Consider the following 20,230-nt stretch of genomic DNA (forward strand, 5'->3'; position numbering starts at 1 on the left):
TCAGGCTTTAAAGGAAGTTGCAAAGAAAAAGCTGGATCTTATTCATTCATTATAGCAACATCAGGCCTCAAGGTTAGTTAAATAAAAGCACTCTCTCAGACATAACACACTGTAATTCATACCTGGTTACTCTGAACAATGGCATGATTTATATATAGCTCCAGGTTGTCAGTCTTTGACATTCTACCCACCCACACGTTTGCATATTCAGAAGGTGTACAAACACAAAAATATTAAAATGAAATCCACTATGCATTATAGTAGAATGACATGTAATTTATTCATAACTGAGTTAGGCCGTACTCAAAATTCACTTAAATAAGCAAATGATTACACAAACGTCTAATAATACTAAAATTGATAGTCAGAAGGTATAAAATACCATGGGGATGAAATGCCATGGTAAAATACTATTCAACAGACTATAAGCATAATTCTTAACTAAATCATGGTTTTTAAAATGACTTTAAGCAGTTTCGAAATGATTTGATTTTGTTCCCCTGCCAAGCAATTTACTTCTTCCACTGATAAAAGACAGGGCCATTAGTTTCATAAGTCAAGTTCTTCTCTTGCAACACATTTTCTTGCAAAAATTTTTTTAATATTACTCTTTGACATAAACAACAAACCAGCCAGCACTCAGTGCCCCAAGCAAAGATGCTTGGATCAGAACAGGGTCTGGGTTTAACTTGAGTTCAGCAAGAGGCAGGCAGTGAAAAAGCTTTTGCAGCATTTGCAGTATGCGTACTTCTTTTCTGAGGCTGAAGCATCATAAACATATTTAGGCATTAAAGCCAGTAAAATTATGAGAATAAAATAATATGATGTCCAGATGACTATGCCACAATTACAACTGGGGGTAAATTACAATATAATTCTGTAGTACTTCAGACAAAAACAACACCTACCTAAATTTTGCTTCTTGTAAGCCTTGTTACATTTTCATGAAGTGCAGTGGTGTTTGTAATAATGATTTATCTTATCATGTGTCTGTTTGTATCATTTTAAAGTCTTATACTTTATTGGAATGAGGTCCAAGCATGAACCTGGTCTGAAGAGCTAGCAGCTGCAGTCACAAAACATATCAATAAATTAAAAGGCTTTCACAGAACAAGATTCAGCTAAATCTTTTACATATAAAATACAGCTAGAGAAATACAATTCTTCAATGCTCAATTATGAGTGAGAGGAAGACAATTTAAAAAAATAGAAAACTCTCTCCATACTGGGTGTCAAGGCAAGATGTAACACTGCATGATGCCACAATATGACCAGTCACTGGATGGCAGATACTCCAGAAACTGTGGTATCTGGGGATCTGGTAATTATGACCAAGATATGCAAACACTGTAACAAAAGGCATGCATACAATCACTGAGTGCATTCAGGGCATGAGCTGGGACCTAAGCAGAGATCTAACACAATAATGAGGCAGTGTTCCGGGGTATCCATTAAAACAAGTGTGGGTGACTACATGTTGATTAAACCTTCTGAGGCAGCAAAGTGCGGGCACAATGCCATGTCTGGATTCTGCAGCTGTTTTATGATCCTCTTGCGGAATTTCTCCCGCACACGATTAAATTCCATTATGTCCATAGGGTCCTCTTCAATCCAAAACTTATGAAACTCGTGCATCAAATAACCTGTTAGAGATAACACAAGTGATAAGAATGCAAGAGGAAGAAAAAATCCTTATTCAAAATCACCCTGAATGCTGAAAAAGATGTCAAACCAAGTATCAGCAACTCTGAAGCACAAAGACGAGATCAAAATGCAATAAATACTACTGTTAAAAATTATTCTTTAAAACTAGTGTAAGTAGAAGCTACCAATCTACAAGATTTTTGTACTTGGTCCCAGAAGTATTCTCACTCTTCTAAAAGAGGAAGAAAAATCAATTCTGCCATTTCTAGAGTATGAAAAACATCTGGAACATATTCTAAAAGGTAGACAGTAACTACTTCATTCTTCCCCTCTTAGTTAAATTAACATAATGGTCTGATTTTTCAAAAGTGCTCCACTCAGCCTTTTTTCTCTTGAAATTTGATTTGAATAAAGTTTTAAATTATCCTGACAAGTCAAGCAATTGCATTCTATTATGAGACAATCAAAACTATAAATCAACTCTGAACAATACAGACTGGTCATTAAACTACATGAAATTGTTAATAAGACATTTCTGCTTTGAACCGTAATTTCACATTCAAATTTTTTGTCTCAAAAATGTTGTCTAGATTGGGGACATTTTGGAATAACTGCTAAGTATTTGATATGAGAACCTACTTGTTATATTCTGCTTCCCCACTATGCCCTTCTTCTACCATATTTAGAACTGAAATATGAATCAGTTCAGTTTAGTTCAGTCACTCAGTAGTGTCCAACTCTTTGTGACTGTGGCACACCAGGCTTCCCTGTCCATCACCAACTCTCGGAGCTTACTCAAACTCATGTCCATCGAGTCATTGATGCCATCCAACCATCTCATCCTCTATTGTCCCCTTCTCCTCCCGCCTTCAATCTTTCTCAGCATCAGGGTCTTTTCAAATGAGTCAGTTCTTCACATCAGTTTCAGCATCAGTCTTTCCAAAGAATGTTCAGGACAGATTTCCTTTAGGACTGACAGGTTTGATCTCCTTGCAGTCCAAGGGACCCTCAAGAGTCTTCTCTAACACCACAGTTCATAAGCATCAATTCTTCGGTGATCATCTTTCTTAGGAAGTCCAAGTCTTACATCCATACATGACTACTGGAAAAACCATAGTTCTGACTAGATGGACCTTTGTTGGCAAAGTAATGTCTCTGCTTTTTAATACGCTGTCTAGGTTGGTCATACCTTTTCTTCCAAGGAGCAAGCGTCTTTTAATTTCATGGCTGCAGTCACCATCTGCAGTGATTTTTGGAGCCCAGAAAAATGAAGTCTGTCACTGCTTCCATTGTTTCCCCATCTATTTACCATGAAGTGATGGGGCCAGATGCCATGATCTTAGCTTTCTGAATGGTGAGTTTTAAGCTAACTTTTTCACTCTCCTCTCTCACTTTCATCAAGAGGCTCTTTAGTTCTTCTTCACTTTCTGCCATGAGGGTGGTGTCATCTGCATATCTGAGGTTATTTCTACCAGCAATCTTGATTCCAGCTTGTGCTTCATCCAGCCTGGCATTTCGCATGATATACTCTGGATATAAGTTAAATAAGCAGGGTGACAATATACAGCCTTGACGTACTCCTTTTCCTATTTGGAACCAGTCTGTTGTTCCATGTCCAGTTCTAACTGTTGCTTCTTGACCTGCATACAGATTTCTCAGGAGGCAGATCAGGTGGTCTGGTAGTCCCATCTCTTGAAGAATTTTCCACAGTTTGCTGTGATCCACACAGTCAAAGGCTTTGGCATAGTCAATAAAGCAGATGTTTTTCTGGAACTCTCTTGCTTTTTCGATGATCCAATGGATGCTGGCAATTTGATATCTGGTTCCTCTGCCTTTTCTAAATCTAGCTTGAACATATGAAGTTCACTGTTCAAATACTGTTGAAGCCTAGCTTGGAGAAGTTTGAGCATTACTTTGCTTATGTGTGAGATGAATGCAATTGTGCAGTAGTTTGAGCATTCTTTGTCATTGCCTTTCTTTGGGACTGGAATGAAAACTGACCATTTCCAGTCCTGTGGCCACTGCTGAGTTTTCCAAATTTGCTGGAATATTAAGTGCAGCGCTTTCACAGCATCGTCTTTCAGGATTTGAGATAGCTCAACTGGAATTCCATCACCTCCACTAGCTTTGTGTTACTTACCACTCTTGACAATAAACAGGCACTGTGAAAAATTCTTTAATGAGGAATTCACTTTTCCACAATGAGAATTTCACTCACTTTAGGACAGCACAGGGTTTTAGAAGAATACAAATCCATTTGGTTTCACCATTTTTCTGCTTTACATACAACTATAGGAAAACATTTTGAAAGGTTTAAATGACTAGAAGAAGAGTTGAAGGTGGAGGGGTTGTTAATAACCTAACACCATTTTTCTTCCTCACAAGGTTACAAAAGTCAAGCTGTAAATCTTGCAAACTGATTCCTTGGGACTTTCTTTCTCTACCACATCAGAAAAATAATTAGACACTGTAACATTATTCTAATCAAATTGTGAAAATGGTGGCTTGATTTCCAGGGTACGTATTATAATCATAAAACCACTAATTTATATAACATTACAGAGTGTTCACAAATCCATTTGGTTTACTGATCAGTTGGCTCATCTGCTAATTAACAAACATGTAACAGATACAAGGAAATGGTAAAGATCCATGCTCCCCAACTCTCAGTTTTTTTGGAGAGGGACCAAGGCAGAAAATTTCAGATAATGATTTGTTAGCTAAGGAAGCTAACATAATGACATGGAGAGCAGAGGAAGGAAAGAGAAGCCAGACTATTGCTTACAGTCTCTTATTTAATTCTCACAACAGTTTTATAGAATAGGAAATGCAGATAAGTCTACATTTTACAGATGAGGACAGTGGGTTTAAACAGATGGTATACAATCATATAATTATAGCTGGAAGCTAGGACATGAAATAAACTGCCTTTTCCAGTGGACTCTCTTCTTCTGGTTCCTTCTTTGAAGGTCAAAGAAAAGCTAATTCTTTTTTCTCTTCTGGCCATTGTACTTCCTTCTCATTGTACCTAATCTTATTTCATTTCAATGCAGCTGCATGTTCAGTGGAGCTTTAGATTGAATGTAATTTTCATAGCATATTGACTTGGCAGTGCAGTCAGTGCTCACTGAATAATACTATAAAGTCAAAATGATAGAGCTCTTGTAGTCTTTCACCTAGATGAAATGCCTGTTTGAAATACAAACTTGCCTTTCCAATCCAGGACTGCAGCAAATTTGTTGTTGCCTGACTGTGTCCTGGTTTTGCTTCACTGCATTCGATTAGTACACAATAGAAACATACATAAGGACACAGGTAACTGCAAGATTAAAGAGGAGATGTGCAAAACTGATTATGTTTGATAGAGGAGTAAAAAGTCCAGGGCACAGTTTGCTTTTTCTAAAGAGGCCTAGTTCCTCTATTATAGAAGTAAATATAATCACCTAGTTTTCAAAGTAAGAGCTGTAATCACAAATGTAAGGGGCTTCCACTTTCCATTATAAGTCATTAAAATGTAAGTATTTTAAAATTTGCTTTTTTATTCAAGTCATACATGTTTTTGCTGTTCAGTTGCTAAGTTGTGTCTGACTCTTTGTGACCCCATGGACTGTACCATGCCAGGCTTCCCTGTCCTTCACTATCTCCAAGAGTCTGCACAAACTCATGTCTATTGAATTCTGATACTATCCAACCATCTCATCCTCTGTTACCCTTCTCCTCCTACCCTCAATCTTTCCCAGCATCAGGGTCTTTCCCAGTGAATTGGCTCTTTACATAAGGTGGCCAAAGTACTGAAGCTTCAGCTTTAGCATCAGTCCTTCCAATGAATATTCAGAATTGATTTCCTTTAGGATTGACTGGTTTGATCTCCTTGGCGTCCAGTGGACTCTCAAGAGTCTTTTTCTCCAGCACCACAATTCAAAAGCATTAATGTTTTTGGCATTCAGTCTACTTTATGGTACAATTCTCACATCCATATATGACTACTGGAAAAATCATAGCTTTGACTCTATGGATCTTTGTTGTCAAAGTGATGTCTTTGCTTTTTAATACACTGTCTAGGTTTATCATTGCTTTTCTTCCAAGGAGCAAGCATCTTTTAATTTTGTGGCTACAATCATCATCTGCAGTGATTTTACAGTTCAAGATAAAATGTGCCGTCTTCACTTTTCCCCCATCTATTTACACGAAATGATGGGACCAGATGCCATGATCTTAATTTTTTGAAGGTTGAGTCTCAAGTCAGTTTTTTCACTCTCCTCTTTCACCCTCATTAAGAGGCTCTTTTTAGTTCCTCTTCACTTTCTGCCATTAGAGTGGTATCATCTGCATATCTGAGGTTGTTGATAATTCTCCTGGCAATCTTGATCTCAGCTTGTGAGTCTTCCAGCCTGGCATTGTGCATGATGTACTCTGCACAGAAGTTAAATAAGCAGGGTGACAATATCAATGTGCAGCCTTGACTTACTCCTTTCCAAATTTGGAGCCAGTCCATTGTTCCATGTCCCGTTTTAGCTGTTGCTTTTTGACCTACATACAGGTTTTTCAGCAGGCAGGTAAGATGACCTGGTATTCCAAACTCTGATGAATTTTCCACAGTTTCTTGTGATCCACAGTCAAAGGCTTTAGCATAGTCAGTGAACTTATTGATGCACAGCTGATTTACAATGTTGTATTAGTTTCAGGTATCCAGCAAAATAATTCAGTTATACATATGTATACCTATTCTTTTTCATAGTCTTTCCCTTTTTGATTATTACAACATATTCAGTATACTTTTGTGCTATACAGTAGGTCCTTCTTCGTTATCTATTTTATGTATAGTGTGTATATGTAAATCCCAACCTCCTAATTTAACCTCCCCACCTTTCCCCTTTGGTAGTCATAGTTTGTTTTTCATTTCTGTGGGTCAGTCTATCTTTTTTTTTTGGTAAATAAGTTCATTTGTATTTTTTCAGATTTCACATAAAAGCAATATCATATGATATTTGTCTTTCCCTGGTTTACTTCATTTAGTAGGATAATCTCTAGATCCATCCATGCTGCTATAATTGGCATTATTTCATTTTTTTTTTAATGTCTGAGTAATACTGCATTGTATGTGTGTGTGTGTGTGTATATATATATATATGCATGTGTGTATCTATCTGTCCATATCATGTCTTCTTTATCCATTCATCTGTTGATGGACATTTAGGTTGCTTCCATTCCTTGGCTACTGTAAATAATGCTTCAATGAACACTGGCATGCATGTATCCTTTTGAATTATAGTCTACTGTGGATATATGCAGAGAAGGCAATGGCAACCCACTCCAGTACTCTTGCCTGGAAAATCCCATGGATGGAGGAGCCTGGTAGGCTGCACTCCATGGGGTCACTAAGAGTCGGACACGACTGAGCGACTTCACTTTCACTTTTAACTTTCATGCACTGGAGAAGGAAGTGGCAACCCACTCCAGTGTTCTTGCCTGGAGAATCCCAGGGACAGGAAAGCCTATGTCTATGCAGTCACACAGAGTCGGACATGACTGAAGTGACTTAGCAGCAGCAGCAGCTGAATATATGCACAAGAATGAGATGGCAGTTCTACTTTTAGTTTTTTTTTAAGGAACCTCTACACTGTTCTCCATAGTAGCTGTATCAATTTACATTCTCACCAACAGTGTAGGAGGGTTCCCTTTTCTCCATGCCCTCTCATTTATTATTTGTAGACATTTTTATGATGGCCATTGTGACCAGAGTGAGGTGAAATCTTATTGTAGTTTTGATTTATATTTCTCTAATAATTAGTAATGCTGTTGTTTAGTCGCTAAGTCATGTCCAACTCTTTTTCAACCACGTGGACTTCAGCCCGACAGACTCCTCTGTCCATGGGATTTCCCAGGCAGGAATACTGGAGTGGGTTGCCATTTCCTCCTCTAGAGGATCTTCCCAATCCAGGGATAAAACTTCCCATTCCTGCACTTGCAGGCAGATTTTTTACCACTGAGCCACCAGGGAAGCCCCAATAATTAATGATGAAAGTGAAAAGTGAAAGTGAAAGTCACTCAGTCATGTCTGACTCTTTGCGACCCCATGGGCTATACAGTCCAAGGAATTCTCCAGGGCAGAACACTGGAGTGGGAACCCTTTCCCTTCTCCAGGGGATCTTCCCAACCCACGGATCAAACCCAGGTCTCCTGCATTGCAGGCAGATTCTTTACCAGCTGAGATACAAGGGAAGCCCAATTAACGATGATGAGCATCAAACTATACATAGAGTCAAATAGTTTAATAAGTTTTGTTACAAAACACAAACAAAACCCCAGAAACCCTTCCTATGCTAATTCCTGCTTCCTTAAATAAACAACATTTCAATTCATTCAGCTGATTCTTTGATTACTGACTTCCACAGCTCTAAATAACATATTTTCCATTGCTTGGTTTTCTTACTTCCTTCATTTTGAAGATTCTCTTCTCTTTCCTTACAGATCTCCTGCTTTCTGGACCCCACTTATTCCTGTAAGGATTACTCTCTTATTTTGTGGAAATATATCCTTTAAGAGCTTCCTTATAAAGATACAAAAAAGTAAAATGTTTAAGACCTTGCACTTAAAAAATGTGTTTATTTTATTCCCACACTTAATTAGTAAGTTAGACTGGTTATAGAATTCTAAATTGGAAACTATATTCCCTTAGATTTTAAATAACATTCTTAAATGTTAGAAGATGTTATTCTACTATCTTCTAGAATAAAATGTTGCTGTTGAGAAGTCCAATGCCATCTTAATTCTCAAGTCTTTATGTGACAGACTTGGAAATTTTTAGAATCCCTTCTTTTCTAAGTCATAAAATTTCACAATGATATGGACCTGAGTGTGAATCCATTTTAATCTGTTACACTAGATCTTACTAGCTGAAATATGAAGTCATCCTTCAGCTGTGAATATTTTTCTTGATTTATTACTTTGATTCCCTCCCCTTAGTTTCACTGTTCTTTTTTTGGCCCTTCTATTATAGACATCTAGCAGTGGTCCTCTCAACCTTTCTTTTCTATTTTCCATCTATATTTCTTGTTCTACTTTCTGAAAGAGTTTCTGGCTTTATCTTCTAATTCTCCCTCAAGGTTTCATTTATGTAATTGGATTTTTAATTTCTAAGAGTACTCTTTTATTCTCCGAATGCTCATTCTATGGCATCTTGTTCTTGTTTCACAGTAGCAAGTCTCCCATCCAAGTACTAACCAGGCCCGACCCTGCTTAGCTTCCGAGATCAGATGAGATCGGGCGCATTCAGGGTGGTATGGCCGTAGACCACAGTAGCAATTCTCTTATCTCCTGGGGATATTAATGATACATATTTCTAAAATTTTCTTCTCTCTGCATTGTTTCTATTTCTTTCAGTTCAGTTCAGTTCAGTTGCTCAGTTGTGTCCGACTCTTTGTGACCCTATGAATCGCAGCACGCCAGGCCTCCCTGTCCACCACCACTCCCGGAGTTTACACAAACTCATGCCCATCGAGTCGGCGATGTCATCCAGCCATCTCATCCTCTGTCGTCCCCTTCTCCTCCTGCCTCCAATCCCTCCAAGCACCAGGGTCTTTTCCAAGAGTCAACTCTTCGCATGAGGTGACCAAAGTACTGGAGTTTCAGCTTCAGCATCAGTCCTTCCAATGAACACCCAGGACTGATCTCCTTCAGGATGGACTGGTTGGATCTCCTTGCAGTCCAAGGGACTCTCAAGAATCTTCTCCAACACCACAGTTCAAAAGTATCAATTTTTCAGTGCTCAGCTTTCTTCACAGTCCAACTCTCACATCCATACATGACCACTGGAAAAACCATAGCCTTGACCAGATGAACCTTTGTTGGCAAAGTAATGTTTCTGTTTTTTAATATGCTATCTAGGTTGGTCATAACTTTCCTTCCAAGGAGTAAGCATCTTTTAATTTCATGGCTGCAGTCACCATCTGCAGTGATTTTGGAGCCCCAAAAAATAAAGTCTGACACTGTTTCCACTGTCTCCCCATCTATTTCCCATGAGGTGATGGGACCAGATGCCATGATCTTAGTTTTCTGAATGTTGAGCTTTAAGCCAACTTTTTCACTTAGAGTGGCTTTATTTCTGCCAGCTTTAGACTCTCTCTCATGCTTGAGGCTTTCCTTACTGTTATTGCTATCTAGGGCTACACTCAATATGCCAGTAAATTTGAAAATTCAGCAGTGGCCACAGGACAGGAAAGGTCAGTTTTCATTCCAATCCCAAAGAAAGGCAATGCCAAAGAATGTTCAAACTACTGCACAATTGCACTCATCTCACACTCTAGCAAAGTAATGCTCAAAATTCTCCAAGCCAGGCTTTAACAGTATGTGAACCGTGAACTTTCAGATGTTCAAGCTGAATTTAGAAAAGGCAGAGGGACCAGAGATCAAACTGCCAACATCTGCTGGATCATCGAAAAAGCAAGAGAGTTCCAGAAAAACATCTGCTTCTGCTTTATTGACAACGCCAAAGCCACTGACTGTGTGGATCACGATAAACTGTGGAAAATCCTTCAAGAGAAATGGGAATACCAGACCACCTGACCTGTCTCCTGAGAAATCTAAATGCAGATCAAGAAGCAATAGTTAGAACAGGACATGGAAAAACAGACTGGTTTCAAATAGGGAAAGGAGTACATCAAGGCTATACATTGTCATCCTGCTTATTTAACTCATATGGAGAATACATCATGTGAAATGCTTAGCTGGATGAATCACAGGCTGGAATCAAGATTGCTGGGAGAAATAACAGTAACCTCAGATACGCAGATGATACCACCCTTTTACGGCAGAAAGTGAAGAGGAACTAAAGAATTTCTTGATGAAAGTAGAAGAAGAGAGTGAAAAAGTTGGCTTAAAACTCAGCATTCAAAAATGAAGATCATGACATTCGGTCCCATCACTTTATGGCAAATAGATGGGGAAACAATGGAGAAAGTGACAGACTTTATTTTCAGGGGCTCCAAAATCACTGCAGATGGTGAGTGCAGTCATGAAATTGAAAGACGCTTACTCCTTGGAAGAAAAGCCATGACCAACCTAGACAGCATATTAAAAAGCAGAGACATTACTTTGCTGACAAATGTCGGTCTAGCCAAAGCTATAGTTTTTCCAGTAGTCTTGTATGGATGCGACAGTTGGACTGTGAAGAAAGCTGGGTGCTGAAGAACTGTTGCTTTTGAACTGTAGTATTGGGGAAGACTCTTGAGAGTCCCTTGGACTGCAAGGAGATCCAACCAGTCTATCCTGAAGGGAATCAATCCTGAATATTCAATGGAAGGACTGATGCCAAAGCTAAAACTCCAATACTTTGGCCAACTGATGTGAAGAACTGACTCATTTGAAAAGACCCTGATGCTGGGAAAGAGGACAAGGGGACAACAGAGGATGAGCTGGTTGGATGGCATCACCGACTCGGTGGACATGAGTTTGAACAAGCTCTGGGAGCTGGGTAATGGACAGGGAAGCCTGGCGTGCTGCAGTCCATGTGGTTGTAAAGAGTCACACACAACTGAGCAACTGAACTGAAATGAACTGAGGGCTGCTTGAGAAATTATTCCAAAATTCAGTGGCTTAAAACAACTACTTTAATATACTCATTTATTCAATGGGTTATTAGAAATTAGGAAAGGGCGTAAGAGGGATTCTAAATGAGATTTCTGCTTCATTGACTATGCTAAGGCCTTTGACGGTGTGTATCACAACAAATTGTGGAAAATTCTTCAAGAGATGGGACTACCAGACCACCTTATCTGCCTCCTGAGAAATATGTATGCAGGTCAAGAAGCAACAGTTAGAACTGGACATGGAACAACAGACTGGCTCCAAAATGGCAAAGGAGTACATCAAGGCTGTATATTGTCACCCTGCTTATTTAACTTATATTCAGAGAACATCATGTGAAATGCCGGACTGGATGAAGCACAAGCTGGTATTAAGACTGCTGGGAGAAATATCAATAACCTCAGATATGCAGATGACACCATTCTTATGGCAGAAAGTGAAAAAGAACTAAAGGGCCTCTTGATGAAAGTGAAAGAGAGTGAAAAAGCTGGCTTAAAACTCAGCATTCAAAAAATGAAGATCATGGCATCCGGTCCCGTCACTTTATGGCAAATAGATGGGGGAACAATGGAAAAAGTGACAGACTTTATTTTCAGGGGCTCCAAAATCACTGCAGATGGTGACTGCAGCCATGAAATTAAAAGACACTTGCTCCTTGGAAGAAAAGCCATGACCAACCTAGACAGCATATTAAAAAGCAGAGACATTACTTTACTGACAATGTTCTGTCTGGTCAAAGCTCTGGTTTTACTAGTAGTCGTGTATGGATGTAAGAGTTGTACCATAAAGCAAGCTGAGTGCCACAGAATTGATGTTTGAACTGTGGTGTTGGAGAAGACTCTTGAGAGTCCCTTGGACGACAAAGAGATCAAACCAGTCAGTCATAAAGGAGATCAGTCCTGAATATTCACTGGAAGGACTGATGCTGAAGCTGAAGCTCCAATACTTTGGCTACCTGATGTGAAGAACCAACTCATTGGAAAAGACTCTGACGCTCAGAAAGATTGAAGGCAGGAGGAGAAGGGGACGACAGAGGATGAGATGGTTGGATGGCATCACCAATTCAACGGACATGAGTTTAATGTGCTCCAGGAGTTGGCGATGGACTGGGAAGTCCATGGGCTTTCAAAGAGTCCAAGGGTCGCAAAGAGTTGGACATGACTAAGCAACTGAACTGACTGACTGATAAGAGGGATGGATTCACAATGCCTGGAGTCTCAAATGGGAAGATCTGAAGGTTGGGGGTGGTGACTTGACAGCTGGTGGCAGGAATCATTTGGAGGCATATTCATTCACATTTCTAGTAGTGGATGCTGACTATCCGTTGGGACCTCCTCTGGGGCTGTCAATCTCGATTACTGCATATGGCTCCTATGTATATCTTGGATTTCTTCACAACACAAAGGAGTCAGATCCCTTACGTGGTGGTTCATGCTTCCAAAGGCAGCTCAATCCCTGATCTCCAGATCAAAAATTTTTTTCTTTAAAAAATTATTTTATTGATATATAGTTGTTACAATGTTGTGTTAATTTCTTCTGTATAGTGAAGTGACTCAGTTATACATATATGCACATTCTTTATAATATTCTTTTCCATTATGGTTTATCATAGGATATTGAATATAGTTCCCCATTATATATATAGTAGGACCTTTTTGTTTATCATTCTATATATATCAGCTCGTGTCTACTAACTCCAAGCTCATTCCAGCCCTTCCCCAGTCTCCTGTTCCTTGGCAACCACAAATCTGTTTTCTATGTCCATGGGTTTGTTTCTGTTTCATAGATAGGTTTATTTGTGTCATATTTTTGATTCTACATATAAGTGATATCATATGGTATTTGTCTTTCTCTTTCTAACTTACTTCACTTAGAATGATAATCTCTAGTTGCTTTCATGTTACTGCAAATGGCATTATTTCATTCCTTTTTATGGCTGAGTAATACTGTATTCCATTGTATATATGTACCACATCTTCTTTACCCACAAATGAAAGCCTTTCCTAATGTAGCCCTAGAAGTCACATAGTATGAATTCTGCTTATTCTATTGGTCAACCAACTGGTCAGTCCAGTTGGGCTGGGATGAGAGAAACACAAAAATCCTACTTCTTAACAGAAGAAGTGTCGAAGAATTTGAGGACATGTTTTTAAGCATCTCACTCAAACATCCGATAATACCTGGATCTCTGCAGTGTATTTTACTAAATAAAAAGCCAATTGGAGTAAAAGTTAATTGGCAGCTCTAAGCACTAGGTAGGGTTTGCTGATCGTGAGCATGACTGTAGAGTGATATGGCTGGGCTGCTTCATGGGGCAGACCCAGAGGTCAGCGTTTTCAGCTATTTTCTCTTGGGATGTTCAGATTTCAGAGAAGGCCTTTGTCAATCTCTTGACTGGCTGCCAAAGTGACAGGAACCAGGTAGGAGAAGGAGCCTGGGTGTCAGTCTTCATCATCACTTCAGTATGGTTTGCCATTAGCTGTGCCTGATTCTCATCAGACCAGAGACCCTTTAATTTCTCTCTCTGGAAAGTAACCAGCTTTTGCTGAGGAGGGGGCAGGACAGAAGCTGTCTCTTGGAAAATGGGATTTAGGCCTCTAAGAGATTCTTAACATATTCTCAAGCAAACTTGCTAGTTTTGGTCTTATGTTAACCCTCATTGCTGAGATATGTTGATGCTGCCAATTCTTGAACCTTTTGGAGAGTCTTGCAGAATAAGTCAGGTTGCTTCTTACTTTCTATGCCACCTGTTAGGCATCTGCTTTCTTAAGACCACTAACTCATTCACCACTTAATCTGTTTTCCAGCTTTCAAAATGAGATTTTCTTGTTTTGTTTCTGAATTTTATCCTTGTGGGTTTATGCTTTCTTTCAGTTCAGTTCAGTTCAGTTGCTCAGTTGTGTCCGACTCTGTGACCCCATGAACTGCAACACGCCAGGCTTCCCTGTCCATCACCAACTCCCGGAGTTTACTCAAATTCATGTCCAATGAGTCAGTGATGCCATCCAATCATCTCATCCTCTGTCTTAGGATTTTCCTAAGAACTTCCTATTGAGTGGAATTTCAGAAAGGAGTATAATACATACATTAATTATGTCATCTTAAACTGGATATCCTGATTAGACAGATATAAAAGATGACAGAATCCTACATAATATAAGCACTATTAATTTAGAAATTTAAATAAAATAAATATCTGTTAACTTTTACCACATTTAAAAAATGAACCAGAGAACAATACTTTCCTGTGGTAGATTTGGGGTGGAATGATTGGGTCTTAACCAAAATCAGCAAGAGAGCAGATCTGGTTACCAACTTAACAACAGAAAAAAAAGGGCCAAAATAAACAAAAAGAGAAGAACTTTGACATTTTCTTGCTAAAAAAGCTTAAGTACAGGCCCTCAGTACAATAAGCAATGTCTAAATGGACAGGAGCCTGGCGTGCTCCAGTCCATGGGGTCACAAAGAGTCGGTCATGACTTGGTGACTGAACAACAAAAATTACAAAATAACTTAAAAGGCATTTCTTCTATAAATTGCTTAGGGTTACTTGATGATTTGTCAGATTATCTTTCTATGTTCCTCCAAACCAGTTAATGTCTGGCCTGCAAAGATAATAATGACATACAGCTACATTTTAAGATTCTGCCTTTAAAATTAGACAATAGCATCCCAGGACTCTACTAAACAGTCTTGATCTTTATCTTCTGAAACCTCAGCACAACTGCAAGCTAGGTTCAGGGTCAACAATAATTCCCTCTATTAGCACCTACAGTTAGAGGGAACTGCAAACACTACCCTCTGTAGCAATAGTAGTGGTAACATTAAAATTAATACCAACAACTCCAACACCATCTGTATCACCCACTAAACCACCACCTCCTCTTTCTAATATTCACAGAATACTAACAATGGGACTAGCTAATAAAAAAAACCATTTTATCTTCATTTCATTTTGCATCCATTTTATAGATGAGATAGCTGAGGTTTAGGGGAGGGTAGTAAATGTAGATCTGGAGTAAACTCAGGCTGTCTTCAAAGCCTGTGCGGTTAAGTGACATGCTGGATCAGAGGGAGAAAGACATTCATGATGTCTTTAAGTCAGATGGGAAGTTGATACACTGAATATATTGGCAAGAGGTGGGAATGAGCAAAGATTCATGATGCCTGAAAATATGTGGTTTTGAATGAGAAAATAAAATAAAAACCAAAGGAGGAGTTCAAAGACTCCAAAGCAACCAAATCACAAAGATCTCTCAGCTTCAGCCCTTGTCCAGAGTATTCTCTATAGAAGTCTATGGCAATAATTAAGCAACAAGACACTTACAGAATGTTTGCTGGAAGTGAGATAATGTTGGAGCTTCTGGAGCGATGTTGTAGAAATGGGTTTTTAGTGCTCCGCTCACCAGTAGATTATATGCCAGATCAGTTATATTGATGCCCACAATTGCAAATGAGTACCTGTAAAGTACAAGCCACAACACCAACTGTGTGTCACATATGGGAAGTAAGCATCTCAAAAAAATGATACTTTGATTTTTACATTACATTAAATTATGAGAATGGCAGATTTCCCTTCCTCACAGCCTTATCAAAACTCAATCTTATTAACAGAAAATTTTAATAATGTTTGCCAAGAGAACTGAGAGTTTGTATGCCTTGACTTACTAATTCCATTCCCAAATACATGAGAAAAAAACAGAAAATGAAAAAGCTTTATACGCAAGGATAGTCATTTATATGGCAAAGATATGTAAATTATTCATATATCCTAAAGAAGATGATTGGTGAAATAAATTATGATAATCTCACACAGTGTACTACAGCTAGTAAAACTATATTCCTAAAGATGATTTAAGCAGGATATAAAACAATATATAAGGAACAAGCCAAGTTTTATTATATACATTCAAATGTGAACAAAAATATTCTAAGACTCAAATACTACAAAATATTAATATGGGTATGTTAGAGTAATATGACTAGGGTGTTTTTGTTTACTTCTCTTTATTTTCTAAATTTTCTATAATAAATCAAATATTACTCTTAAAATGAGGAAAAATTAGTATCTTAATATTCAGCGTATATTTTCTAGTTCATTTTCCACACGTCTATTCAGAATTAAGTCAAATGCAGTTCTTAAGTCTTCTCTGGCACTATAAACCCAGCACATAAAAAAGAAGTTCTCTGTTCAGAAATATTTTTGGATGACATGAAGCATTATAAAAAATTTTATAAAGTAAAATTTCAACTAATAGCCTGACCCTTGATAGAAATCCTTCAAAGCAAACTAGCAAATTCCAAATTATGACTTTTGAAAATCATTTCCATATAGTTATAACTTGCTAAACCTTTGACTAGACCATAGGCAAAGCAGTATCATATAATCATATAAGTAAATCCAAAAATCATAAACAGGTTCTTTTCAAAACTGGATTATTTATTTCCATCAGGACAAGTGGATTTTCATCCTTGTCATTTTTTGCAGTGCTCTTAGGATATTTTTGTTCTGGTTCTGGCTCAGACTGACAACCCTTTATACATGGAGTCCCACACTCACCCAATTGCTTTATCCATCCTTTTCTTCTCCCATTCTGCTTTGCTGAATTTGCTGCATAAATGAGTGAACAAATAAATAAATATGTAAGATTTGATCTCTAATTAGCACATATTCTCTTTTAATGTTTTTTTTTAAACTGTTGACTAGATGTGGGGATGTCTATAACTCAGGTATCAAACACTAATCAATTTAAATGTTATTAACTAAAAAGCTATGGTATAATTATACAGAGCTCAGAAATGGAATTATTTAAAGCCATGGTACTTATCCCTTATTCACTATATTATGGTAGTGAGAGACAGACCTAAAAACCAAGCATACTCTTTTATATTATCCATTAATTATCAAACAATACTTCCTCCATGAAACCTTGCCTGGCATCTCTCTCTCCTCTAATAAGATGCTACCTCACTCTCTAATGATTCCCCGCCCTCCTGCATTTCATCTGGTTTTCCCTCATGGAAATTATATTATTTAGCCTTATTTGTGATGTCTTATACACAGCAGATGCCAAATAAACATTTACTGATAGTGAAAAAAAGAAGGAAAGAAGAAAATGAGGGAGGGAGGGGAGAAGGCAAGGAGAGACACATAAGCTTTAAAAATTCTGTTCCAAGTGCTGTACCATTTCCTCAGGCTAAGCCAAGACAACTAAACCGCAGCAGATACGTTTTAACACTTTTTTACACTTACAGCTTCTGAATAAGACTATCTGAGGAAAGGGTTCTATAATAAGGGCATTCTGAAAATACTAGCTTGCATTCTATTACTTTGTGTACTTTCTTATACCCCTTCTCACCCACTTCCATACTGCCAACATCTGGTAGGCAGGAACCACCTTGCATTCTTCTTTGCGGCCAATGTGACCTTCATGCAGTTTTCTACACTAAAAACTGTTGTTAGTCTTGGAACTAAACACAATTCTAAAACTAGAGTTATTACGAATATTTAGCTTCCATCTAACTAACAGAAAGAGTTCTTCATAAAACAATGCAAACACTACATCAAAAGACACACATGTTATACACAGCACAAGCCCACGAAAACAATGCAAAATTGGTGTTTTACTCTAAGTACTTTCTACTCTGTAAATGACTGGCTCTAATTCAAAGTCACTGTCTTTAATTCATGTTAAAAACAAGCCACTTCTTTTTAAAGTCTAGCTGCCAATTATCAGCCAAAGAGGCATCAGGAGAATTTTACCTTAAACAACTCATACCCAAACTAAAAAGAGTTAAGTGTGAAATTAAAGAAATTTTGTATAAACAAATTTATAAGCAGCTCTTTTCAACAAAACTTTATAAATACATAGTGTCTCTGTATTTTGTTAAATTAAATCTACATGCATTGGAAATATAAGAAAAGGCCAAATGACCTCCACTCATTTCAATACTTTTAAGTAGTGATACTCTATAGGATGTCCCAGCCCAAACAGAAGGAACTCCTCTCTTCAGGAGACACACATCACAAACAAGCACAAAAACAAACTGTCAAAATTCTCCTCTTAAACTTGAATCTACTTTTATCCCTCAAGTTACTTCAGGATAGATCTTCACAAGAGCAACAATGTATAAGGGTAGACAGGGAAAAACTTTCCTTAGTATTTACTGGCTTCTCCCTGTTCAACACCTGAGATACTCAGGGTGTGAAAGAATCTAGGGTGATATCACAATGGGTTAATAAATATTTCTTTCAGACACTAGTGAAGGACAGTGGTGATTTCAAGACATTCTGATTTGTATTCAATGACATTTACCATCAATTTGAAGTGGTTAATAGTTGAACTTCATCTAGTCAATTTTATTTGTAGCTTGAGGGACAAAGGATTTGCATGCTCCTCCACCCCACACATTCTAGTCTCTTCTTAAATAAGGGTAAACACACAAACCCTCAATACTTCCTCTCTGATGGCCAACACAGGATATAAAATTATAAAGATTTTCTTTCAAGATCGTTCATAGACAAAATTAATCCCTCTCCAACAGCTTATTAACAAATATTTTAAGCTTATTGCCACTTCCCAAGGACCGTGAAGGATTCATGTCTTCTACCTAATGCTTCTCCACAGAAGAACAGTGCACAGAGACTCCTCAGTCAATTTTAATTATAGAGATTTCAGAATCTCTACATTAACAGAAACATGTAATTCGATGTAGTTAAAAAATTAAAATAGCTTGATTTCGGCCATGCAATATATGAAGAAAGAGTTAAGGGATCTTAGTGTTTTTCTTAAAGTAAATAAAAAGCAAGGAAAACGAAAATTTAACCTTGTAAAAGATTATAATTATAAATTTGGGAAGTATAGTATAATTTAATGAATCTTAGCCATTGAAGCTACAGTCAGTATAATAGTAAGATAAAAGGGGAGCCCCAAAGTCAGTCTATACTACTCATAGATTCTGAGAGTGGTATGATAAAATTTGGGACTTATTTAGTAATCATGAACACTAACAAGGACTCTGCTCATGCTGAGGAGAAAAAAGTGATACAAAAATATGAATGCATAATAGAACTCTTTATAATAAGAGTGACTAAAGCATGTATATACTCTTCATAATAATACAATTAGAAATACATTAATAGGAGAGTTAATATGCTTTGTGCAACAAAATTCCCAAATAAAATGTCCATCTCTTGGAGTAGACGAGATCAGAGATGTGTGGTAATGTGTTCAGCATTTAGGTGATGTTTCAAAATGTTTTTCTAATAGACACAGCTGTAGAAAGACTCGTGACATTTTCTATCAGGTCAGTCTAATCTGGTTTTTCCTTTACCAAAATGCAAGCCAAATGTAATGAACTATATTATATAAACTGTCGGGAAATGTTTGCTTTTAGAAAATTTTCATGAATTTCTATTTCTTGAAAAATTCTTACCCATACTTAGCCTAAAATAGAAGTGAGAAAAAGCAAAAACAAAGAAAAATACCTTATTTCCTCTTTAGTGATATCCCTTAATGCAATCAGTTAAAAAAAATTTAGAAAGTTAAATGAAAATACAAACAATTTACAATCTAGAATTTTATTAAGAAAATAAAAGAGCATCAGCAATTTTAGACTTTCTCACTTGGTCTCTGACTTTGACTTCCATTCTTCCCTCTATTCCCCCCCTCTGTGGTCCCTTGTTTCCCACCTCTACTTTCTGCTCTCTTTCTACTCTACTTTCTACTCTCTTTCTACTCTACTTTCTCCTTCTTCTTTGCCCATCTCCTCAATCTTCCCAGACACCAGAGATATTACCAATCCCTTGAGATAAATACATATTTCACTTGAACAGTGCCACTTTACATCCTAAAACCTGTAACAAGTCTGACATTTTAACCTTCCTATTCAGCATTTGTCAAAAGTGCTTGTTTGAAAGAGCTTTAAGCCTCACTTCTGGTGGGTTGACTCTCTTGAGATTCTCATCAATAGAACCATATAGGAGATGAAGTTAATTCTA

The 20,230-nt window shown here is 37.7% G+C and overlaps 1 protein-coding gene and 1 pseudogene across 3 annotated transcripts in view; both read right to left on the reverse strand.

Moving 5' to 3' along the window:
• Nucleotides 1-266: 266 nt before the first annotated feature.
• The window catches only part of ELMOD1 (ELMO domain containing 1), an 84,160-nt gene continuing 64,196 nt past the window's right edge, over nt 267-20,230 (reverse strand). For all 3 annotated transcript variants that reach the window (XM_065944355.1, XM_065944357.1, XM_065944356.1), the window contains exons 9-11: nt 16,790-16,840; nt 15,557-15,690; nt 267-1,643 (exon numbers count right to left, since the gene is read on the reverse strand). In XM_065944355.1, the coding sequence (XP_065800427.1) occupies nt 1,471-1,643; nt 15,557-15,690; nt 16,790-16,840 (358 nt within the window). In that variant the 3' untranslated portion in view covers nt 267-1,470. The remainder of the gene's footprint in view (nt 1,644-15,556; nt 15,691-16,789; nt 16,841-20,230) is intronic.
• Nucleotides 8,812-8,938, reverse strand: LOC136176082 (5S ribosomal RNA; annotated as a pseudogene).

The sequence above is a fragment of the Muntiacus reevesi genome, chromosome 9, assembly GCF_963930625.1.
Source record: "Muntiacus reevesi chromosome 9, mMunRee1.1, whole genome shotgun sequence".
Lineage (NCBI taxonomy): Eukaryota > Metazoa > Chordata > Mammalia > Artiodactyla > Cervidae > Muntiacus > Muntiacus reevesi.